We start from the raw sequence: 26,811 nt of genomic DNA, 5'->3' as shown, positions 1-26,811 counted from the left end.
CTTGCACAGATTTCCCTTCATACCACGCAACTTTTTACAAAAGATTTTTTACATACAGAACAGTAGCCCTGACTTATAACAGTTTCAGCACATCATTTTTATAAAAAGAAATTTCAAGCAGCATACAAAAGCTATTGACTGACAATAAAGATCACAAGAATGCCAGTAAAATGTTCTTGAATCTCACAGAACATATTTGTCTAATGCAAAATAGTTGTATAGAAGTAATTCCATAAAGTTTGAAAGGTCTTTTTTCCTCTTCCATCACATGTGTGATTGTCAAGATGCATTTTGCATTGATCGCACAAGGGAGTGACACACAGGCACTCACTGTAGGTTGATTTACGACCGCATCAAGGGTAAAAGTTTCTGACACAATCGAAAAGTACTGAAATATTGTTGCTAAGGATCCGGTCAAAGGTTGAAAAAGGTTCTTAGTCACAGGTCAAATCAAAATTTTGGCGGGTCAAGACTTTGACCGCAGTTGCAGATCTACCTACAGTGCATATCTATGTGACACCCCCTTGTCGTGTTTTCATCTTACTCCACCATTTTATTAAGTTTTAATCATGTGGTACAATACTACACACTGTATGATGTGCTGTGACATGATGAGACTTTTGATGTTTATCCCAGCATTGTAGTTAAATATAAATGGGGATGAAGTCACAGCAGGTTTCTAAGTATAAATTAAGAACTTAGTTTTAAAATGGTCTTACTAGTGTTCAAGAAAGAAATCGTTAGTACCATCGCGATCGCCAATGTAAAAGGAATAAAATGGCAGTTGATTCATGGAAATAGTGCATGCGAGTGCCACGTTATAAGACTTTGTATGGAATGTTGTAAAATCTAATGTGTAAGTTTTAGGCATTTATGGATGCATGCACCATAATGTTTTCGAAGGTGATTATTAGTGTGTACTATTATTTTGGCTTCTTATCATGAAGTGGCTCTTGACAATTCACAATAGCTACAAATAGCTAATAAGGCAAAGACAGGCACATAATATCATAGCATAGTATACTAGAGATTAAAGATTAGATTATCCACTTTATCACACACGCACGCACATACGCATGCATGCATACACACACACATGAGTACTATGTCATGTTATCGAGTTGGCTTACCTTCACAAGTCCTTCCATCACCTTGTAACAGATACCCATCATCACATGAACACACAAAAGATCCAACAGTGTTAATACAGTTATGATCACACTCATGATCACCATTACATTCATTGAAATCTTGAACATGATCATAAGGTAGATATCACTCATACCAACATCATTTCTCACCTATTCCACAATTATTACCAGTCCATCCTGGAGTACATGTACACACTTCTGGAAGAGTACAGTTTCCTTCATTGAGGCAACCACCTGAGCAGATAGCTACATGCAAACAAAGGAAATGTTTTATCACTATCTATTATACACCATGATATACTACAAGTTACATCTACTTCACTAGTAGGGACCCACAGAATGTTCTTTTAAATCTTCCTGTGCCTTTTCACCAACCACAGTATGTACAACACACATATCATGGGCCTACCTTTGTCCTCCTTTGTGCCCCAGTTCTTTCTGCTGTCAACGCAAGATTTTTATTTGTGATAGCATGATACAGCTTCCCTGTGTAATACTGTAAAAACCCATATTTTCATAGCAACTGGATTGACTGCAAAACAATTCCTACTGCATGCTCTTCATTTGTAACACTGTGTAATGGGTGGAACATAGCTGAAAAAGAAGCATAATGGCCACTTCATGAGGCAGTGTAGCTTACCTTTGAAGCTATAAATAAGGATTTTATTTTACATAACATACGTGATATAATGTATTTGGTAAAGGATAACTAGCTATTATTGTTGTGACCTTTCCTTTTTCTTTTCTTTGCTCTTCAACTTTTTTTCAACAAGGTGTCCCCTATCGGTGGGGTCTATTCTACGGAACGGAACAGAACGGAATCATGGACTAAACTACGGAATGGAATGCTTTCTCAAAATGAAGCCTGTAGCTTACCATTGCTGAAACTTCCCTTACAAGGTATCGATGGACCTCCAGCTGGTGATTAAACAAAGCCCCAAGAAAGATAGAAACAATTAAAGGACTGATTGTGGGTTTTAGTCGGTTGTCATTAGTAATGAAGTACTTAGGCCACTCCAAATAAATTCTCTGTTTCCCGTCCTGGACTCAGGCATGTTTGCATGCGGGTGGGCGGTCCATTTCCATTATTTTATTATAGGGTTGGCAGCTTTTCAAGCCATTATTTGCCTGGCACAACCATAAACCGCTGCATAAAAGAATGCTTAAGCTTGTTCCTTCCTTTTAAGTTTCAAAAATAGCACAAACATGAAGTCTGTGCCGAGTTGGTAGCACTGCTGACACGTGAGCTGACACAGTTTCAAGATGGCTTTTACTGAGCACCGGAAAATAAATGGAAGAATACGGAATAATGGAATATTTAGAGCTGACAGTAACCAGATGCGGGCGGTGGACGGGAAACAGAGAATTTATTTGGAGTGGCCTTATTGTGGGATTAGCTGTCTCAGTGATGTTTATCTAAGAATTTATCAAGAAGAGCAGTTAATGGATCAATTATTTCACTGAAGTTTGCACTTGTTTATGCTTAGTGTGACTATAGACTACAGTGTGGGGCCAGCATTTCAATCATAAATCAGTATGCTGAATGTTGTATGCTACAAAGGAAACAAACAGAAGGCAATGATGACAAGAAAGAGCCAGCTGAAGGAACAGAGTCAAAATATAAGGAATTTTGTGCAGTGTGTGAAGCGCAAACATTCTGGCAGACTGAGTGCCACAACAAGGCTATTTCTGTGAAAATCAATAAAGTTCATGGATTCATTAACACTGCAGTGGACTAAAACCAGTAGTGAGTTGAAATTTTTCTGTTGTATGATAAAGAGCTTGCCAAGTCTTCGACTGTTAGCCTTGAATCAATACTTGAGACCACCGACAAAATCAACCAGATCTCCTAAACCTTTCATGCATCCATGCTCATAGTCACCAGACCTTGATTTGGACCAAGATCCTAGGGGTTTCTATATAGAGTGTAACATTTTACATGCTTCTTTCCATACAATAAAACTAGCATGTACTGTAATTTGCTGCAACAGTGTGGCTTGTGTGGGCTCCCTGGGAGTCTACCTTGAAATATCAACTACAGCAAATCTAGTGCAGAGCGCGCTTCATAGCAAGAACCTGTGATCCCACTGGACCAGCTGCATGGACTAAGAATCCTCACTCAAAAATAGTGGTGAAAAAATGTTAAGATTATCCCAACATGTGAAGTTATTTGATGTACATACACCCACTTAGCAACATATTCAAGACAAGAAATTACCACCTTTTAATCTCCAACCTTCACCTTCATCCAAGACCCAGCTCAAATCAGTCCACCTTTATTCCATCAGTGATTTTGTGAAATTATATATCTAACCTAGCCAAAGACTTCGCCATGCACTCTAATTCACATCATTTCTTTATAATCGCCATATTGTATAATTGCCGCTATGTGTATATCTTCATTTGTAAAGTACAAAATAGCTAGGTATGTAAATTTTAAAGCAGGATTCTATTGACTGAGAAAAGTTAAACAAACTTAAAATTTAGAAGACAATAATTATGACAGTCAATTTGCTTTAATTTGGATATTTGTGACTGAATTTGACAAAACAAGGCTTCGACGCACAAAACTTCATTAGGAGATATGACGATTTTAAGTAATCATTATGTAATAACTTCCCAGTGCCTACAGCTGTGCGAACAAAACTTGCACCATTTATTCATCTATTTACTAGCTATCAGTGAGTGAGTGTATTAATTTCTGATACCCAAAATTTGCCCTGTTTTGGGCAGCTTTTTTCAAGCGGGTTATAATATCACAGGTAGCAGTAATAGGGTGGCAGTAATAGGGTGGCAGTAATAGGGTGGCAGTAATAGGGTGGCAGTAATAGGGTGGCAGTAATAGGGTGGCAGTAATAGGGTGGGAGGGTGGGGGGTAGTGGGTGGACTTAATATAGGGATATAAAATGAAGTAAGAAGACGAATGGAATCAAGAGGCCAAGTTTAATTTGGGCCCTCCATGGCCCTCAAATCTCTCCAAATTGACTGGGAACACTATTGGCGAGCTCTCTGTGAAGTCCCAGCTCGCCACACACCATTATCACAAAGCCATGGCCATTTAATGGCGCCAATCTCCCACTCGTGGCTTTGACAGGGTCAGAAGAAAGCTTCTACAGAAACCAGACTTGCCAGTCCTGAAGGAAGTACAGTGTGGAATATGATAGTGCGTTAGACCAGCAATCCATTTCTGGTAAAAACGTAAGTTTGATTTTGTGTGTGTGGAAGCCTTGTTATATGAAATCCGGTCACATTTAATGTCTTGCAACCCAAATCTAGGCTCACTCGTCTTTGAATGCCATCTAAAAGATTACAGATTATAGTAAAGTTTTCAGTCAGTAAGAAACACCAACAAGAGTATCATCCAACTCACATGCACTTATAAATAGTACATATACTTTATTAAGTAGCACACAATAATTATAGACTATCAGTACATAATTATTTATGTATATAAGGCAAGAATTTTTACAGTTAAAAACGTGGTACAATTTTCTTTTTACTGAGAGAAAAATTCTTATCAATGTCCAAAAATTTGATGAATCCATGCATCTAGTCAACCTTCACATTGGTGGTCTAAACTTTCTGAAAGTGATACCATGTACTATGTGTTTAATAAAATCGAGTTATGATCAACTATATATAGCCTTTTCCTGTCACACCAGTGTCTTTCTGGTTTCTGAAGACAATTTCAGGAAATTCTACTGTGATTATGCTCTGAAACCAATGAAATTGATTAACCTTCTAAATATTGTACTATCTCATCAATATCAGCAGAAACAATTAACTGCATGACACCATCCAATTAGCTATACTGTATATATCCAGTAACAGCCTCACGATCGAGTAATAAATGAATTGAAGAGCACTACTAGGGAAACAATCATTGAGAAGGCTAATCTTGTTGCTAATGAAAACTAACAATCAATCCTTTAATAGGGGTATGTTTGATCACACGCTGCCACTGGAGGTCTGCTGATAACCTGTAATGAGGATATTTTCAGCAATGAGTTGCCGCAATTTGAGAAAGCACTCCATTCCATAGTTTAGTCCATCATTCCATTCTGTTCTGTACCATAGATCCCACCTGTTTAGTTAATGGATCCATGCACTTACAGTGATGTTCACAGAATATAGCCTCCTTGTGGCACACAGCCCAGTCCGCCAGAATGTTTGCGCTTCACACACTGCACAAAATTCCTTACATTTTGACTGAGTTCCTTCAGCTGGCTCTTTCTTGTCACCATTGCCTTCTGTTTGTTTCCTTTGTAGCATACAACATTCAGAGTACTAATTTATGATTGAAATGCTGGCCCCACACTGTAGTCTATAGTCACACTAAGCGTAAACAAGGTACATACTGTAAGCTTTAGAGAAAATAAGCGATCCACTAACTGCCCTTCTTAGATAAACATTACTGAGACATCGACTGAGACAGCTAATCCCACAATAAATACTTCGTTACTAATGACAACCGACTAAAACCCACAATCAGTCCTTTAATTGTTTCTATGACTATCTTTATTGGGGCTTTGTTTAATCACCGGCTGGAGGTCCATCGATAACTTGTAAGGGAAGTTTCAGCAATGGTAAGCTACAGGCTACCATTGCTGAAACGATTGTGGGAATCGTAATGGTCAATTCTCTCCCTGGTTTTCCAGAGAGTCGCTCAACTCTGGAGGCCGTCGACATAGTATGTGGGACTTTGCAAGCAAAGTTGATAACCAAGGAACTGTCCAATGGCACCAGTCGTTGTGTTTGGCTCAATGGGGACCTTTTGACTCCATGTGACCTTCAACGCAAAGCGGGTAAAGCTTCTTCTAAGAACTGGAAGACAACCATTCGCTACCAAGACCAGCCCATATCGAAGTTTTTGGTGTCTTATCGTGATGAGATGGGCAGGCGTCGTTGCCGTTTTGAACCAAATGCGACACTCCAGGCCAGCTCGAGGGCCAGTTTGGATCTGCAGAGTTCAATTCTCCAGGAGGAAAGTCCCTCATCCGTCGTGCAGGTTGACGAGGAGGAAGAATCTAACGCCCCCTGCTTGACTTCTAACAACTCCAACGACATTCTAATGAACAATTCGTCAGTTGTTGACTACCTGATTTTCAACCTGTAGTTCAGCCTAACTTTCAGTGGGGGAATCTTGATGGAAGCTGTTTTATCTCAGAATTGGATAAAGTTTATTTGGAAGTGATACATTGGAAGAAGAACAGTTTTGCAGTTCCACGGGGTTCAGCTGGTAAGGCTTTTGTACTTGAACTGGCTCGTTTGTTTCGTGCTGTAGGTGAGGGTTCTTCCCTGGAATCTGTCGCCCTTAAGGCAATTGTTGTGGTTTGTATATTACTGCTCCAGAAGTCAAGCCGCACATCTAAGGACAAGGATCACACTCTCCTATTGGAGCAGCGGCTGAAACAGTGGAAGGATGGGAATCTACTTGAACTGGTTACTGAGGGAGGAGCTATACAGGGTCGTCTCAAGAGCCATTTACCAAAACTAAGTGAGGCACAACTTGTACGTAACTTTTCTAAGCTAATGTTCGAGGGTAAAACCAAGGCTGCTTTACGATTAGTCTCAGGTTACCAACGTGGTGGAGTTCTAAACTTGGATGAGATAGCTGATTCTGCTTCTCCCGGCCATTGTGTTCGCGATGTTCTGCGGGCTAAACATTCTCCAGCTCAGCCTTTGGATCCTAAGTGTCTTCTACAGCATTGGGCTGACCCACCATCCGTACACCCTGTTATATTCTCTTCTCTTAATGCTGCTGTTATCAGGTCTGCTGCTTTGCGAACATCTGGTGCGGCTGGACCCTTTGGGATCGACGCTCGTGGTTGGCGTCGACTTTGTACCTCATTCCACTCTGCTTCAGGTGAATTGTGTGTTGCAATGTCCTCATTTGCTCGTCGTTTATGTACTGTTTTCCTCTCCCCAGATTTGCTCTCGCCTTTTTTGGTGTGTCGCCTCATTGCTTTGGATAAAAATCCTGGGGTGCGGCCTATTGGTGTGTGCAAGGTTATGAGACGTATTGTTGCTAAGGCTGTGCTGGTCATCCTGCGGGATGACATTCAGGAGGCAGCTGGTTCACACCAACTTTGTGCGGGGCAACTATCTGGGGCGGAGGCTGCAGTTCATGCTGTCCGAAAGGTTTTTGAGGAAGGAAGCACTGAGGCTGTGTTGCTGGTGGACGCCTCCAATGCCTTTAACTCGCTGAACCGTTTGGTGGCTCTACACAACATCAGACAATTGTGCCTGCCACTTTCCACTATTCTGATCAATATTTATAGGTCTCCAGCCTCTTTGCTTGTTTCTGGGGAGGTTATTTTATCAGAGGAGGGTACTACACAGGGAGACCCACTAGCTATGCCTATGTATGCCCTTGCTACAGTGCCTTTAATCAATCAACTTCATGGGACAGTGGACCAGGTCTGGTATGCTGATGATGCTTGTGCTTGTGGCAGTATACAGGACTTGCTCATCTGGTGGAACCAGCTCTGTATTAAGGGACCTGCTTTTGGCTATTTTGTGAATGCTCCTAAAACTTGGTTAGTTTCTAAGGAAAGGTTCCATTCAATTGCTACTACTCTGTTCTCAGATACTGATGTTCAAATTACTTCTGCGGGCCGTCCCTACCTTGGGGCTGCCATTGGTTCAAACGCTTATGTCCTGGAATTTGTGAGGGACAAGGTTGTTGGTTGGTCAGCAGAGATTACACGGCTTGCCAAGTTCGCACAAGTTCAGCCGCATGCTGCTTATTCCGCTCTCACTCATGGCTTGTCAAGCCATTGGCTCTACCTTTGTCGCACTACTCCAAACATATCAGAGGCTTTACAACCCCTTGAGGACAACATCCGGCTGGTACTTATCCCTACTTTGATGGGTTGCTCTCCACCAAATGACACAATCCGTAAATTATTTGCCCTTCCACCTCGATATGGTGGTTTGGGTATCATAAACCCAACTCTTATTGCAGCTGAGGAGTATTCAGCCTCGTGTCACATTACTGAGCCTCTTTCACAATTCATTCTGGACCGGGGTATCAATTCGGCTATTGTTAAAACAGAACAGCTATCTCGCAAGTCCGCAATCCGCAATTCCAAATCTTCCAACTATTCGGATAGATCTTCCAGTTTGCGTACCCACTTAGATCCCTCCTCTCAACGCGCTTTAGATCTAACCTCAGCCAAAGGGGCCTCCAACTGGCTTACCACCCGGCCCCTACAGGAACATGGCTTTGCACTGCATAAGTCCACGTTTCACGATGCCGTGGCACTACGTTATGGGTGGTCTCCTCAGCGGACTCCTGCTCATTGTGCATGTGGGACTTCCTTTTCAGTGGAGCATGCTTTATCCTGTCCCAAGGGTGGCTTACCTTCTATCCGACACAATGAGATCAGAGATCTAACTGCTACCCTGTTGACTGAAGTATGCTCTCAGGTAGCTGTTGAACCAGAGCTCCAGCCGGTTTCACAGCAGGACTACCCTGCTTCTGCCAATATCCAAGATGGTGCCCGTCTTGACATCGCCATGAATGGTTTTTGGGGTGGAAGAAGTGAAAGATGTTTTGTGGATGTGCGGGTGTTCAACTCTCTGGCTGCTTCTAATGCGTCCTCATCACTGGCCTCCTGTTATCGGAGGCACGAGAACATTAAGAAACGTGCGTATGCTCAGAGAATTCGTGAGGAGGAGCATGCCTCTTTTACCCCCCTGGTAATGTCAGCCTCTGGTGGTCTGGCTCATGAGGCTTCTGTTTTTTATCAACGCTTGGTTCATCAACTTTCAAACAAGTGGGGCGATGATTACTCTGTTGTCATGGGGTGGTTAAGGTGCTGTCTATCTTTTTCTCTCTTGTGGTCCTCCATACAATGCATCCGCGGAGCCCGCTCATCCATCGGTCACTATGTTAAGACTCCCCCAATTGTGGAGCTGATCCGGGCAGAGTCTCAGTTTGCCGTGGACTAAGAAAGTCCCGGTTTGTCCAGCACAGGCCATTTATGTGCTGGGGGTGGTAGGCAAGGGCAGTCCATCAAGTCCGAGTAAAAAAAAATACAAATTAAAAAAAAAACAGGCTTCATTTTGAGAAAGCGTTCCGTTCCGTAGTTTACAGTCGATTGCAGAATTCTTGAAAAAAGTATGCCGTACTGTGAGTGTTTCCGTAAGGTAGGGTTTCCAATGTAAAAATTCGACTTCTTTGATGTGGTACTTTTCCTGTCGCTGCATCATTTGAGCACGATTTTTACTCGCTCCAAAAATGGATTTTCGTCTACGGACACCAAACGATTGATAGCCCAAACTTCCTCACACCACAGAAGTAATCATCCATCGACAAAGAACTCACATACGAAGTATGGTTAAGTTGTGACATCTCTAACCATCTGGGTGAGCTTGATATAGGGCAAAATTCTCGGCAAAATTAGCTGGAAATCACACCTTAGCTACATAATTTGCCCACTCAACTGCTTAAAAATATAAATCTTGACATAAAACAACTGTATAATCCCTAAAGTACAGCTAGAAGTGAGATTATCGTCGTCAGGAATAGTAAAATAAAATTTAATGGCGCTAAGGAAATTACAATTAAGCTCGCGTGATTTCTGCCATCTAAACATTTGATGTCTTCTACAGTGCTACAACAACTGTGATTTTATCCCTCAATACAAATATTGCCAGCCCAGTATAATAATAAACAAATATTAACTGTAGGCAGTGTATCATTGTTGACCACACCCAAGCCTAGTCACATGAGCCTGATTGCTAAGTGCGTTTGTAGCTGAATTGCAGCGACGATAACTTCGCTATTAGTTATACTTTATGGATCATACAGATGTTTTACACCGAGATACCTATTTTTAAACAGTTGAGTGGAGAAGTTATGTAGTGAAGGTATGATTACCGGCTAATTTTGCCCTATATCACGCTCACCCAGATGGTTACAGATGTCACAACTTAACCATACTTCGTATGTGACTTCTTTGTCGATGGATGATTACTACTGTGGTGTGAGGAAGTTTGGGCTTTCAATCGTTTGGTGTCCGTAGATGAAAATCCATCTTTGGAGCTCAAAATCGTGCTCAAATGATGCAGCGATGAGAAACCTACCTCACTAATCAAACTACCAATGCTTTTAGGCGAAGGTTTACTCACAGAGGAAGGTTGAACTCCAGTATTGCGATAAAGTATCTTGGCTTCTGAGAGTTACAGCTCGTAATGTCGGATTTTGCAGATATTTCGATCGATTTCTACCCCCAGAAGGCAATGGAATTTATTGCCACTGCAGCTGTATTCAAGAGAGAGTTAGTCCAACATGTAACAGCAGTTAGCAAATTAGGCCATACCTACTGGATCTTATGTTGCGTGGGCGAAACCTCAGAAAATTTGGATAGGTAGGTCGATTTGATAATGATAATAATAATTAGTACATAATAGAAAATTAAAGTATTATGAACCATACAAAAAGAGCAACAACTACAAAAAACGTTCATGAAACATATAGGTAGGCATTCCAGTATCCGAGATTTTTAATAAAAAAATTCTCTGTATATTCCCCAATAGAACCCTGGCACAAAATGACAGCTCGTGTTTAACTTGGGATTGCTCCGTCGTCCGAGCTCCAACGAGGATGAAAATCGCTGTGGGGTTTGTCCACACGCTGATCATCATGAAAATCTTAGTTTTATCGTGCGCGTTACATTTAATTAAATTTTGTGTTGTTTTGTGATCTTTTCAAGCCTTGTAATCTATGTACAATACTTGAGAACTTTAAAAAACGTACTGTCGGGTGAAAGGTAGTCACTGGTGCTTACTTTAAAGTGCATAGTTTCTTCACTGGAGTTAGCGATTTTCAGCTCCAGAGCAATTTCTGATGACTGTGTCATCAGCTCAAAAGTATAAACCACTTCAAAGTCGGCATAACAATGCCATAATTGAAACCACAACTCCACCTTAGGTATTGTTGCATCATTGTGGCACCTCCACTGTAGTTGTTTACCTTTATAAGTTGCTAACTTGATGTTTTTACCAACTTGAGATAGCTACTTGCCTTTGGGTATAGCCATTGTATTGAGAAGTGTGCAATAGGTGAAGCATATTTGCTCACCACAAAGCATACAAAGATCACTGAGATTCAATAAGACCTGAAGTTACTCTCATTACATGTACAAACTTGCAGCTAGAAGCAACTGTAGTTTCAAGATAGTCCAGATTGCTAGATGGCTTCCTGATTCAATTGTGCCATTTTTTCCTTTAAAATGTATGGGGAGCCCTGGAAAAAAATGTACCTTTTTTCAGTTTTTAAGCACTGTGCATGCCAAAGTAGCTAATTCCAACCCAACAAACTATATATTTCTGAGATCAGCAATCAATACTCTATCTATTGAGCATATAAAAAGCCCATTTTTCCAGAATTTAAAAATCAGGTTGGAATGCCTAATATAGGGTGTTCTGCAGCACCATAATGTATTGCTGTACAATGAATCAAACCTCTTGAATATAAGAACTATTTCGTTTGGAGTATCTTCACCATTAAAGCTCAACCTTTTGAAGAGTTTAATCCCTAGAGGAGCCTGGTTATCCCAATAGCTGATTTTCACTAGCACATACGAGATTGACCTTCTTGGCACACGTGATCCTATATCACATGATTATCATTATCATTTCAGGTCATGAAAAAAGACAGTCGGTCGGGCCCGTGCAACAAAATCCAATAGGTATGGCCTTATTTTGAAGAAATCGAATTTTTACATTGGAAACCCTACGTAAGGCTCCTTCTGAGTAAATTTTATTGTCCTTGCCACGGATTCAACAGCAACTGAACCACATTAATCTTTTTCCTCAATCCGGGTGATCCGGCGTCACTACAAATAGTTTTCCAGCCCACGGAATGTTTACGGCACGGGAAGAGAAATTCCAACAATTCTGCAACCATCTGTAGTCCATGATTCCGTTCCGTAGAATAGACTCCTCCCCCCCTCTTTCCAAACTCTGGATGCGCCTCTGAGGTGCCCCCCAGGTAGGCCACGCCACATGCCAAATTTGAAGGAAATCTCCCTAGCTGTTTCTGAGATATGAGTAGCCAAAGTTTCGTTTTAATTTCTTCACCGTGGGGGGGGGGGGGGGGGGGGGGGGCTACGGGGACTTCGATTTCTTTCCGCACACTTTGCAAAAATTGCTATAAAACACAAGCTTGTAACTCCATTGTATCAATATTTGGCACAACTAAAGGTACATTCGCGTGCCAAGTTTGCTATGAATCTGATAAATATCCAAGGAGTTATGAGCGTTTATTCACGTAAAAAAAATGAAACTTTTGTCATAGCTGCAGTGTAAACCGAGTGGAGGAATAACTTGAAAATTCGTGTGTACATAGGCTGATCATCGTAGGAGTGCCTTTTGGTGGTTAGAACAGCAACAGATTTACAGCTACTAAGTTATAAAGCAAAAACCGAGCAAGTGTAAAATCGCGAAATCGAGATACTCTAATAGAGCAGTCACTGGGGGGGGCAAAAAGTGTATAAAAAATGTTGAAAAAAATTGAACTGATCATGACCAGAGTTCGAACCAAGAACCTCCATACCTAATGCCTGCATCCTTAACTACTGAACCACTGTTATCTCGGCTGATCACTTTACTTAGTTTCTACCTTATAAATGAAAATTCTAGCTTTATAAGTAAAACTGATCTACCAATAGAAAATCTAGATTATTCTAGAGCATTCTATGTGTGTTCTATTAGATGATTTCAGCAAAAGCAAAAACATGTGCTCTATTAGAGCATTAGCACCATACTATTGTTGCAACACTTTGAGGCTCAATCTAGTTGCTATTTCATCAAATCAGAGCCATTTTCATATCAATCAGTGGTATATTTGTAGTATTAACTTAGTTTCGCCCCCAGGGGTCTGTGAGCAGACTAATACGACCGACTCATGCCAATCATCATCATAATAAGTGCTATGCTGACAAAACTTGTGATGCAACAGCCTGAAAATCATATCCCAGTAAAAAGTTGCAGGATTTGGTTTCTGAAAATACAAAAAGAAGTGAAATCCATTCAAAAACAGCCAAGCTGTAAAAAAAGAGTGCGGCCCTCAAAAGCCTGGGTGAAAAAAGTTGTGAAATCAAAGGTGGCGGCCAAGAAATGGCTGCAATGATGTTAGCTGTATGCATTATTAAATTTTTTTAGCATTAACATCATTGCAGCCATTTCTTGGCAGCCACCTTTGATTTCACAACTTTTTTCACCCAGGCTCTTGAGGGCCGCACTCACTTTTTACAGCTTAGCTGTTTTTGAGTGGATTGCTATAACTGCAACCTTTCTTGTTTCACTACCTCTAGCCATTCCCTTGTTGATCCCTATCTTTTTGACCCCTAATCCAACTTACAATTCTTACTTTTTTAACAGGCATGCACACACCGGCTTTCAGCTGGCTGTACATATGCCTGGTTAACTGAAATTGTGTTCACAAAATGTGTGTGTGTGTGTGTGCGCACATGCGCGTACCTATCTGCTGTACCAATCTAACTGTGTTTGTAGGTACACACCCATGTGCTAGTTAACTCATCTAGAAAAAACCAACTATGTATTACTATGTTATCATTTTACCTAATAGGTTTTTGGCCAGCCTCAGTTTTAAAACCAGCCTCAATTTTCCCAACAAAGATGAGGCAGTATTGATTAAGTAAAACTAAACACAAACAAACTTTTAGATCAACCCAAAACGCTTTCAACAAGTTGCTACGGAATCTTTAAAAAATTATTTAACGGAATTTCTACATGTTTTCAGACTTGTGTGACTTGATAACTGCTAAGGCTACGGACTTGATTTTTTCACTGTTTGACGTTGCTTCAGCCCGAGAGGTGACTTTTGGCATACCGCAGTACGTACAATGCATTCTTCATGGGCTTACCAGTGTCCTCCTTTGTGTCCCATTCATCTTTGTTGACAGAGAAAAGTGTCGATTTGGCGGTAGCACGTGATGGCTTCCCTTTGAAATGGAAATCATCCATATTTTCACAGTGGCTATTTTGATTGCAGAGGTGCTTTTCAAACAGTTATTGATTTGTACTGCTGTGTAACAGGTTGAAATAGCCGACAATAAAGCATAATGGATACTTCATTTTTCAGACAATAATTGATATACAGCAGTTGGGGTGCACTGCACCATTTCAGATGCGGTATACGTGGGTTCACCAATCATAATAAAAAGTTAACAAACAAGTACACAAAAAATTGGAATTTTCAACTAGAGTATATAGGGACCATAGCACATTGATAAAAAGTACTGAAACAAGCTGGAGTAGTGCATGATATTAAATCACAGTAAAACAATAAGAATTGTTATATCCCTACTGTGCATTTTTATTATGGAATCTTGAGCACAGTAGGGATAGCTATAACACTTCTTGTTGTTTTACTGTGACTTAATATCATGCATTACTCCAGCTTGTTTCAGTACTTTTATCAATGTGCTATGGTCCCTACTCTAGTTGAAAATTCCACATTTTTTTTGTGTACTTGTATATATATATATATATAGCTATGCTATTGCATTATTTATTACGCACCTCAGATCAAAGAAAAGCCAGTGCATATATCACATATTGCACTGGTTCAGGAAAGTTAGCGAGATGTACGCAATGTAAACAGTGCATATGTCTCGTTAAGGTAGTGCATATAATATTATCTCATTAACTCAAGATATTACACAGTTAGGTTTACATAATTATATCACGTTAACCCTTTCCAAGAAATCCTCAGATTTCTTTATAGTATGATAGTACTGTATATTAAGGATCACGAATATTTGGGCTTTTCTGACCAAAACTGTTACCCACAAAACCAGCCTCACAATACCTTCACCGCAGTGTTTGTGAGGTACAATCAAGCCCCAAAGTGTCTTCAGAGCAGCCATAAACACTTTCAATAAGTTGCTACAGAATTTTAAAAAATGTGTTGAGCAGAATATTCTACTGACTAACTATATAACTCTTGCCTGCCTAATTCCTTCAGACACTGAAGCATAACTTGATAACCACTAAGGCTATGAGCTTGATTTTTTAAGGTGCCCCACCTGAACTGGTACCTTTTGTCATACCACAGTATAGTCCTACAATGCATCGATCATGGACCTCATTTGTGTCTTATTTCTTTCACTGACAGTACAAAATGTCAATTCATGGTAGCAAGAATAATATAATGCATGATTTCCTCTCTGCTGACTATCATGCTTTAATATAATGAGATGGTCCATATTTTCTGTGGTGGCTAAATTGGATGAAGAGATGTTTACATACTGTTCTTCATCTGTAGTGCAGTGTAACAGGTTAAAGATGGCTGAAAACAAAGTTTAATGGCACTTCACATTTCAATAGACAAGCAGAAGGAAAATTAGGAATTTTAAAGTTTGATTAGAGATGGATCAAAAAGTATGGAATAGAAACAACAGAGGTAGTGGCAGCAGAAGAGGGGGGGTGGGGAGGGAGCTAGAGGGCCTGGAGCCCACAGGATGCAATGGATGCAACAAGCATCATTGTTTATCCCCAGAAATCAACAGCTCTATTGGGAGAAGTAGTTTATATTATCGTTGAGCTGTAATCTGGAACAATTTACCCCTACATCAGTTGATCATGATCATCTGTTAATTTTAATTCTGCTTTTAAGCAAGTGCATATTGATTTTTTTTTGTTTTTTGTTCTTGTACTCCTTGTTTGCTTTATGTTGCTGGTACTTGTGTTGCTTTGTGGTTGTATATAGCTGTATGTTTTGAATTGTAGGGCACTGCTGAAAACAGATCGTATAGCTGATGCAGTTGCCCTGTATTCATTAAATCATTAAATTAACTTTCAGATAAGAGGGGCAGAGCTCCTCCAATAAATACCTTGTGTTTTGTCATGAGTGTATCACTTGATGAAATATCATCTTGGTTTTCGAGCTGGTAGTTATATTATCATATAATTTAGATGGATTCATTGTATGTGTGTCTCACCTGAATTTGCCAAAAGAGCTATCAGTTTCAATCCCATTCACCTATTTTTCAAATTTTCCTGGAGGCATACCCCCAGACCCCTAAAGGGAGCATGCTTTGCAATCACTGCAACCATGAACAAGTCTCCAGCTTCCACACAATTATTATTAACACTTTACAGTGACTATGTGTAAGCTCCACATACATGTGTAAGCTCAAAATATTAATAATATTTAGCTCCCAAACCTTTTCACTTTTCTCCACCTGCCTATACCTGCAGATTAAATGTCCACTAGTATGTATATCTGCAACCTCTCTTGTTTCTATTCCCTTGTTCACTACTTATTTGATCCCAAATCCAATTTTTAAATTCCGAATTTTTCCTCCTAGTTGCATACTACTACTATACATTTTAGTTAGTCCATGTACAGCTACAATAGCTATTATGCAAAAAACACTTACGTTGACATGTTGGAGGATTTCCATTGTAACCAGGACAGCAAATTGGTACAGATGTATAGTATACAGATTGATGGTAGTAAACGTAAGATTGGCTGTAGCTGGTTGCACTGTAAATTTAGTTGTAATTAACAGTTATCTGCATACATTAAATATACTTACGAGGAGCCTGTGCATCGTCTCCGCCTCCTCCACCGGCGTCCACATTTGTATGTGTAATAGCTGGCTCGATATTGAGTTCGATATGCAGTATTTGCATTCATTCGATATGAGGTCATGTTTGTAGAACAAACACTGTAACTATGTTAAAAGATACATGCTATAATTTTAATTTAACACTTGTGCACTGGATTGTTATGTCAATATTGTGCATAGTATCAGATCAATGCAAGCACAGTTGGTGCTAATCAGTGGCACACATGTATGTGTAAGGCTATCACTGTTAAAATTCAGGTGTTGGTGTGACACCCCTAATTTACTACGATTGTAAAGGGGTGTTGTGATAGCACTCACAAATAGTGTAAAGGTGCTACAACTACACCTGTAGGGTGTTCTCTAATGTATAACACCCCAAAAGAATGTGTTTGAACACCCTTTGTGCTTCTCAACACCTCTGTGTCAGGGTGTCATGAAGACACCACTCATGGTAATCTGTTATACCTGGTGTTGCCTAATCTATAAGCCTCGTAATGATATGTTCAAGCACCCTTTGTTGTTCTAAACTCTCCTAGTTCCACAATTCAACAGCAATCATAAAAACATCCATTATGCTGATTTGTAGCTAAAATATATGCTAAAATGTATTAGTCACTATTATGCAAGATAAACACTTGCAAGGGTGATTATATATTTAATGTTGAGTAAACTTTGCATTGTTTGTTCTTGATTGGTTGAAGCTAGCTTGTTTGGGATAGCATATTAAGTGCTGCACTTTAACTCTGATGGGGTGTGGTGAGAACACCCAGGGTGTCATTCTGTGGATAAAATCCCACAATTAAAATTTTTTTGGTGGTTACGTTATAAGTACAAATTGCTACTTATATAAAGTGTATATAGAGAGAAGCAAGTAAGCCTATCTGTATTCTTGTTTGATTACTGTATTTCACAGGTTATATGTATTTCCCAATTAACCATGCATAACATGCAGGCCAAGATGAAAAGAGCTCCACCCACACAAAGCTTCGGAAATTAATAGACAAGTGCCTAGTGTTATTATAACTGTACATCTAACACTCTAGGGGTGTACCCATAGCACTTTTGGAGTGCTGCCTGACACTCCCATAGCTCTTTAGCAGTGCTGCCTAACACTCTAGGGGTGTACCCATAACACATTTACGTAGCACTTCAGGGAACTATATTTAAACATGCAACTGAGCACCCTTTAAAGGTGCTAGTACAACACCCATATTTTAACAGTCTGCAGCATTAAGTAAGATGGCGGAAAAGTGGGTGCTATACTCATATTGTAAGAGATTCAAACCACAATCTGCAACCAGTATTTGTTTGCAATCATTATTGTGTGTTTGTGTGTGTGCGCGTGTGCGTGTGTGAATGCAAAAGATCTACCTTCAACATGCCAAGTATTAAAGTACGAGTTGATCAACCCAATTAACTTTTTAAAAAGTAAATTACGGTAAGATACTGAATGACAGCATTGTAAGTGGGTCAGTACTGTTGACCCGTTTGACCCACTGACCCGAATAATAATCCGGATGGGACCCGGATCTGACCCTCATGTGACTCGGTTTAATTAAATTAGAGGTGTGCCCCAAGAGCTAGATTAAATTCCACAAGTTCCACTAGTTAGCCCTACATTTTTTTACACTATAGAAAGGATTGTCTGCAAGACGTGAGTAGCTACGTATTATCAAGTGGGTGTGGCTCCATGTAAGTTTACATACAGCTACAGAATTTCCAGAAGTTAGTTACCTACATTTCAAATAGCAACACGTATCTGGTGATGCCATGCATGCTCACAGAGCACAGCTGATACAGTTCCAATAAGTGGGCGTGGCTCTACATACCCTGCACAGACAGCAAAGCATATTCCTGAATGGTGGGTGTGGCTCCACGTAAGTTTCTTGAGTGTTTACAACTGCATTTCCACCAATACAATCGATCTTGTTAACTTATGGTCACGCGTGAACTCATCCGGGTCAGACCCAGATATTCAGTGCAGTGGATAAGACCCACTTGACCCGGACAAAATGTGACCCAAATGACCCAGATAATCCGGCCCACTTACAATGCTGCTGTATGATACATATAGTGTATTACCTTTTGATTACAACTTAAACCTTTACAGGGAAACTTATATAACAGCAGGGGCTGATCCAGGGGGGGTGGATGGGGTGGCTAGCCACCCACCCTGGATTAAACTATATATCACGGCATGCAAATTAAGCATTAACAGCTCATACTAATCATATAAAACACTACTTGTACACATTTTTCTGCTATGTTTAGTTGCAAACTCTTTACATATTTGTTCAACATTCAGTTGAAAGCTAAATCCTTGCATTGCTAACACCCCAAGGTTGCCCAGTCTTTCATCCGTCATAGTGGTGCGCAACCACAAATGAATTTGCCTGAGACAAGAAAAGGTCCTTTCTGCTTCAGTGCTTCCAATCGGAAGTATTACCAATATGCACAGGAGTTCTCTTATATTGGGGAAGAATATTGGATCTGCATCTTCACTCAGCAAGTGAGTTATAGACTTCTCCTTTAAAGTGGCATGGAATTTATTGCAGTGAGCTTTCCATCTAGCAAGTTCACTGTCAAGGTCATCTTCTGCTGGTAGCAAATGACTCCATTTAGATTTTAAGATGGTACACAGTTGATGTTCGTCTTTTGTGGTAATTACAGTGGGCACCAATGCACACAGTTCATAATGTGCTCGTGTATCTACAGAAAATCTGGCTTCCAATTCACTTATAATTGAGTCTAACAAAGGAATGGTAATTGTCACTCTCCAGTAATCAGTTGGTGAGCTTACTGTAGGGTTTGGTCTAGTTTGACGGCCTCTTATAACACGGGGCATACTTTCGCTGCTGCTAATATCCCTGCATAGATTTAGAGCTTTATGATAAATTCTATTATGTTCAGCATTTACATTTTCACGAAGTTGCTTGTAATGCTCCTTGACTTCATCAACTTTTTTAAAACCAAAGTATACCTCTTGTAGTCTACCTTGTAAACATTCTGCAATTGGTTTAATCGGCTCCAATAATTCTTTTGATAGCAAAAATGCAACCACGTGCTCAAAGCTAGTAAAAATGTGCTTCAAACCATTAGCAGTGCTACGAGATTCAGAATCCCAGTTCCAAGTATTTCCATCAGGATAAATTTCATTGTCATCATCAGCAGGTGAACAAATATGTTCCCAAGTCTTAATAAGGTAAGGATACAATTCTAAAATTGTGGTGAAAGTATTATGCCGTTCAACCCATCTTGTTTTACACAGCCCATTTATCTTAGATTTCCTGGCAGATGGACACAAGCGCTGAATTATGTGTTCAAGAAACCGTTGTCTCTTTGGAGAGTTGTGGAAGTATAAGAACGCCTGATGACAGTTATCAATCATATTTTTTACAGCTTGAACCTTTGAAGAATGGCATATTACTAGATTCAAACTATGCAGGCAGCAACCTTGAAATTCTGCATCTGGTGCATTATTCTTTATATGTGCTTGTACACCAGAATTTGAAGAGCTCATGGAAGCTGTTGTATCGTATGCCTGCCCTCGGCAATTTTTAACATCAATTTCATGTTTTTGTAAAACTTGCAAGATGCCATCTGCAATGCTTTTCCCAGTTATCCTCTGAAGAAAATGGAAGTCAAGTAACACTTCGTGCTTTATTGGCTTCACACGAAAATTTTCATTATCAATTTCCAAGAACCTTAAGCAAACCGACAAAATCTCCTTACCATGAGATGTAGCTTCATCAGCAATTAATGAAAAATGTGGACACTTCTGTATGCAGGTTCGATAAAATGCACGAATTTGGTCAGCAGCTATTTCCAGTATCTCGTTTTGAACGGTCTTACTGGTATATTTTGCATTCTTTGGACCAAGTATTAAGTGTTCGCTCAGTGCTTTATTGTTCTTTGCCAGCAATCTAAGTATGGCAATGAAATTTCCTTCATTTCTTAATGGCTCCTGTGTAAAGTTCACCTTATCCTGATTGTGACCTTGGAGAGAAATTCGTTGCTTTGCACACAATAATACTGTCTCAGCAATTGTTGGCAATACTTCAGTATTAAATTTAAAATTCTTAGAGCTTTTATCAATTAACTGACTATCGATTCTTGATTCAGGATTAGCCCACCTTCTTGTAAATTCAAAGGCATGATCTACTGCTCTCAAATGATATGCATGTTTGGCATGCCTCTCCATCAACTCCTTGGATTTGTTGTAATTCTTGAAGGGCGTACACACAAATGCACCGAGATGTGTCTTTTCACTGTCAGTTAAAAACAAAATGCAGGGCAAACACCATCCTCCTTGACTATTCTCCAAACCATAACGTAACCATTTGTAATCTTGAAGCCATCGAGATTGAAAAGTTATCTGTTTTCTTTTCCTTCCTCCAGAAACAGTGAAGTAGACTGTGTCAAAATCAGTGCTCCTTAGATTGCTTTGTGATGAAGTAATCAATTCATATTTTTCATGATCTTTTATTATTCTTGATCTACTAATGGCCACTTGCAGAATATCACTAGATTCTGAGTTAGATACAAAGTTCACGTTAGGATAAGATGGCTCACCATTGCTATTAAATTCAACAGGATCACTATCATGGAAAGTTTCTGGTGCAACCTCACGGCAAAGCTCACCAGTTGATTGTTGAAGGCTCACTGTCAAATTATCTGGCCAGTTAGCTGCTTCAATGAAATCCGCATTAACTCTAATACTTTCAGTAGTGGAAGGGGTAGCCTCTGTCTCTTCATTTATGCCCTGAGATTGACATTCATTCCCATCACTGTCATTGTTGATACCACTTTCATTAGTGATTGTGACTGGAGTTTCACTTCCAGACTCAGTCTCATTGTCAATCAAACCTTCTTCCCCAACTTCACTGTCACTGTTACTTCCATCAGTAGTAAGGGTTTCACTTAGAGGATTCTGTCCTTGTTGGGCTATAACTTTTGATCTAAAATAATCTAAAATAGACCTGGACATCTGTACAAACTAGCACATGGCATCTACACTAACAGTGCACTTTATTTGAAGCAAAACCTTCAGGTGGACATTTATTATTATGGTTTTGTTCATTTACAGCTGCAGTTGTTAAATGGACATAATAGCACAGCTGCCAACAAGTTTTTAAACTATATGCTGTAGCTAGCTTTACAGTGTTTCTTCTAAACAGCTAGTACACTGTCTGAAATTCTAGCTAGTAGCTACATACAATTGTTCTTTTCAGTCAAAATCACTTCCAGATTCAATCTAATTCTTTGGTGGATTCAGGGTGGAGGGAAGGGGGCTACGGTAAAACTTTTGTTCTTATACAGTAACTGTTAGCTGCTACTGCTTTTCTTAGCTGCTACTGCTCTAACTACACTACAGTGTACAGATACAATTTATCCTAAAGGGACCCTTTTAGGATATTGTATCTGTACACTATAGTGTAGTTAGGGCAGTAGCAGTAGCAGCCAACAGTTACTGTATAAGAACAAAAGTTTTGAAACTAAGTAAAATTTGATCTAAATAGCATGTTTTGAACACCTAATTTTAAAAATTTTCCTGGGGGGGCATGCCCCCAGACCCCCCTAGACAGCTCGTGCTTCGCACTTCGCTAAGCGTGCTCCGCACGCTGTCTGCAGTCACCTCTCTCACCAGTGTATAGCTACACCCTTACTGCACATGTAAAGCTTGTGAACTAAGCCAGCCACCCCCTTTCATTTATTCCTGGATCAGCCCCTGTAACATTCCTCCACAAATTGGAATGTCAATTGTTTGTTTAATAATTACACTAACCATACAGAAAATCTTTCAGTTTCATCCTGTTGTTTATGGTTTGCAGGCAAACTTACAGAAAGAAGAGTGATAATTGTTGTACTTAGAAACATAATATAATTATGCAGATGTAAGGAGTCATTCAAATCAATTAAGAAACTTAGAAGCAGCTGGGTTGGCACTATAAGAGACATGTAACTAAATAAACTACACCCACTTAAGACATTGAGATACTAAAAAGTTTGAGCATCTTGGAACAATACCCTCAGAATTACAAAATGCTGCAATAGAAATCTCTGTACTGCTTCCTTCATCATTGGATAGCTACCACCTCCACTGGCGTTGCTTGTATTTGTAGCAGCCAGTGTCACATTAACAGTGAAACCTGTATAAACAGGTTACTGTTTAAACTAAACTGGTAAATCCCCAAGTGTGTTATTTGTATATAAAGTGACCTGCTTAATGCTGCCACCTGTTTAATATGGTAAAATTTGGTCCCAAAGGTGACCAGAATTTTCACTGCAGAGTTTAAGGGCCAAACACCAACTGCAAGGACCTATAGCAATACTTACAACTTTAATTCAATGATCACATCACCTTTGTTAGCGGTACCACAAAACTGGAACCCATGCACCAAAAGTTAGGATGTCAACAGCAACTCAACATCATTAATTTTACTTCAACAGAATTTTATTAACTGCTTACCAGTTATAAATACAACTGTTGTTTACTGACACTCAAATATATGCATCCTATAACTGATTACTTCTGGATTCACTTTCAATGACAATTTTAATTCTGAGAGAGCCTGTACATATATACCATTTTTCTATCGCCCATGTTTCATGGCTGTTCTAGGGAACCAATCCCCACTACTCTTAATCATTCTAGTAGTAATATGTAGCTAGTTACAACCTTAGTGGTAGATATGTAATTGTAATGATAATTAATTATTTTAGTTTGTATGCATGTATGTATGTATGTATGTATGTATGTATGTATGTATGTATGTATGTATGTATGTATGTATGTATGTATGTATGTATGTATGTATGTATGTATGTATGTATGTATGTATGTATGTATGTATGTATGTATGTATGTATGTATGTATGTATGCATGTATGTATGTTTCTCTGGCTGTGAGTACATGTTGCCCACAGGCCATAAAAGCAGGCTTGATAACCTGCATTAAATTAAAAAGCAAAATAAATAATAAAAGCTATGTAGCCTACACATAACCTCCAATTATATATATGGATACTTTTGTGTGAACCTTACTGCAAGTGTAACTGTATGCAAGCTTATAGCTACAGCTATACACACCGACACAAGCAGCTATGTTCACCCCATGTCGGCAAGTGTATCAAAGTTTTTAATATGTATAAGCCAGAATTAATCAAGTCCAGTGTATGATGTTAGAATGATAGTGATGCAAGAATGATGCCAGTGATGTAAAAGAGAGAAAACCATGATGATGTGTACAAAAACTGAAATCGTATTACGTATGTGTACTATGTGAATCTCGGGCAAACAGCGGCCACATATCTGATCAGTTGTGGGCATGGCTAGGAAATAATACTATACATACACACACATGCACACACAAAAACACCAAGTTAACACTTATTAAGGACAAGCTATTATGATACAAATTTGGCACACTAAATTGAAATATAGCTAGCTATAGCTACGCATGTTATATAACAATGGCGGATCCAGGATGGGGCATTTAGGGCAAATTCCCCCTCACCTTGTGGTGGAGCCAGCCATACTTCTGATTAAAATAGCTAGCTACTAAACTTTATGCCAGTCCAAAGATCAGTGTATAAACTCATGAAAACATGCACATTTTAATACAAATCCACTTGAAACCAAAGCGAACCAAAGCCAAAATAGCTCTGAAATTATCACCCAGCACTTTCGTGCGTACTAAGCGTCACTAAAGATAATTATCGTGTTGTTGTTTAAGACATTCATAGCCTTTAATCAGCTTTTAAGACCTCACAACCACCTTAAAAGATCAAAATGGCTAAATCACACTACTAAGAGGTGATTATTTGCTGCTTCAATAATGCAGCCACTAACAAGAGAATCTGGTTCTCCCCAACCATCTACAACTTGGCCTGTTTGCGCCCCTCCCCTTGCCAACTCCTGGATCCGCCCCTGTATAACTTAAACAAAATATATGCTACTTACATTCCTGTCTCTCCAGATTGAGAATCAGCTTGATGCATTTCTAATGCGATGAAAATAATCAAAAGGAGCGCTGCCGTGCTTTGCTGCCCCATCAGCTGACCGTACCGACCAAGACGATGACGAAACTGTAGGGTATAAATAATAATAATAGGCTTCCGATAGCTACACTTTATAGGCTTCTCGCGATGTATCAGTGCCAGTACGCTAGACAACACTCATGCAGTCAATGATGCTGGTAAGTCGAAACTGAAAGTAGCATGCTGCCATATACGCATGTTGATGTGGTCATGATGTGGTCATGATCAGGTGGCACGAAGTATTATACGTAATATTTGGACCCACGAAATATTAGGTCCCCCGGTTAAAATCTCGCTGAAATAAATTATTTGTTCCCCATTGAAGTGTTGCCTGATGCAAACTCGATAAGGCCACTCCAAAAAAGTTCGTCCACTGCCCACATCTGGTTACTATCAGCTCTAAATATGTGAGAAAAGAACCATCATTATTGATGAAAGTATATACAAGTAAAAGATTAAATGCATGTGGGTCCTCGGTCAACATGCGACCACAAACAGAACCAAGTATGGAACCATTGTGGGCATGGCACGGGAAGACAAAAAAACAACAACAACAAGAAAACTACAACGACAAAAAAAAACAACAACAAGAAAACAACAACAAAAACAAACAAACAGACAAACAAACAAATGAAAAAGAACAAGACAAATACCAATTCAAAAATAATAAGCTACAATGTAAGTATTATCTAATCAGTGGTCCACTCTTTACAATCTCTTGCCAGAAAGATCCTTCTTGAAGCTGAAACAGTGGCAGAAGCAGCATCATCCAAACATTTCTTGATAAAACCTTTCGATGTATTCAATTCAGGGTGAACAAAATTTAATAAGTTAAATAGATTCTTGATAGAAGAAGCTGGTAGTGGCCCAGCACCGATATCTCAATTGTATCATAGTAATTAGCAATGGTAAGGCGATCAAATTTGGCCAGCAACTGAAGGTATTCAACTTTATTTTGCTTTCTGCTTCGAGCAGCCTGGATATGAGCAGAAGAGTCCAGAGAACAAGTTAACTCAAACAAAGTGATAGAAGGACTTTGGGAATTGTGTATCACAATATCTGGATGGTAAGAGGTGATTGGGAGATTAGTTGGAATTGTTGTTTGTAGGGCATTATCAGCATAGAAATTTGGTAAATCAGTGTACTCTTTAATGTATGGAGCATTTGCAAAGACCTCAACAAGAGCTGAGGCCAAAACAGAGAGAACTTGATTATGCCTGTAAGTATATTGTTGTTACAGTTGGACAGCCACTTAAGACATGGGCTGTGGTAGGCCACTTTGAGTCACAAAGTGAGCACTTTGCATCACACTGAATTGCCTCCATTATTCCGTATTCTTCCATTATTTTCCAGTTATTCTTGGATTCTGTACAGGCTCAGTAATTCAATTCAATTATTAACTTTATAGTGCAATGTTACAGGTGTACATGATTACACCGGCAACAATAAAAGTGAGTTAGTGTACAATTGCACTAAAGATAAAAGTAAAGTGTCATCAGCAGTGCTATCAAGTCTGTACAAATTCACATTAAAGAAACCTTCCTTTATATATAACAACACAAACTTGTCTTATTATATATAAAGGAAGGTTTCTTTTAAGCAGCATTCTATGGTTATTCCAGGCAAATAATGGCTTGAAAAGCAGACAATCTAATGGAAATAGATTACCTTCCCACATGCCTGAGTCCAGGACGGAAAACAAAGAATTTATTAGTGATAGTAATACAATAATCACAAAACAACTATGATAAAACTACCCTACTACTGTACATAGTTACTACAACTAAATTACAAGCACAGTTACAACAGGGGTTAGGGGAAGGGAAAATCACTGTCTCCACAATGAAGAGCCCAGTACCGTAAAATCATATGGGTATTGTTGGTCCATAATGAAACAGAAATCTGCTGTACAAGCTCTTTCGTATATGTTTAGTCACTGCACCACTTCTGGCTGTGGTGCAGTCAGCAATGGCATGGAGCAAGATGACCAAACACCAAAGGTTTCTACA

The 26,811-nt window shown here is 39.5% G+C and overlaps 2 protein-coding genes across 5 annotated transcripts in view; both read right to left on the bottom strand.

Annotated features, from left to right (window-relative positions):
- Window positions 1-24,952, bottom strand: part of LOC136266171 (matrilin-2-like) — a 39,776-nt gene extending 14,824 nt beyond the window's left edge. The window contains exons 1-5 of one of the 4 annotated variants that reach the window (XM_066061167.1): window positions 24,726-24,952; window positions 16,730-16,867; window positions 16,571-16,677; window positions 1,302-1,397; window positions 1,131-1,250 (exon numbers count right to left, since the gene is read on the bottom strand). In XM_066061167.1, coding sequence (XP_065917239.1) covers window positions 1,131-1,250; window positions 1,302-1,397; window positions 16,571-16,677; window positions 16,730-16,867; window positions 24,726-24,817 — 553 coding nt within the window. In that variant the 5' untranslated portion in view covers window positions 24,818-24,952. The remainder of the gene's footprint in view (window positions 1-1,130; window positions 1,251-1,301; window positions 1,398-16,570; window positions 16,678-16,729; window positions 16,868-24,725) is intronic. The other 3 variants (XM_066061165.1, XM_066061164.1, XM_066061166.1) reach the window with 3 other exon arrangements.
- Window positions 18,974-23,518, bottom strand: LOC136266169 (52 kDa repressor of the inhibitor of the protein kinase-like). Its single transcript, XM_066061160.1, has one exon. It carries the CDS (start codon window positions 21,747-21,749, stop codon window positions 18,987-18,989), a length of 2,763 nt encoding a protein of 920 aa, XP_065917232.1. The 5' UTR covers window positions 21,750-23,518; the 3' UTR covers window positions 18,974-18,986.
- Window positions 24,953-26,811: the final 1,859 nt, after the last annotated feature.

Source organism: Dysidea avara, chromosome 9 (assembly GCF_963678975.1).
Source record: "Dysidea avara chromosome 9, odDysAvar1.4, whole genome shotgun sequence".
Taxonomy (NCBI): domain Eukaryota; kingdom Metazoa; phylum Porifera; class Demospongiae; order Dictyoceratida; family Dysideidae; genus Dysidea; species Dysidea avara.
This window is presented reverse-complemented; position numbering and strand designations above follow the sequence as displayed.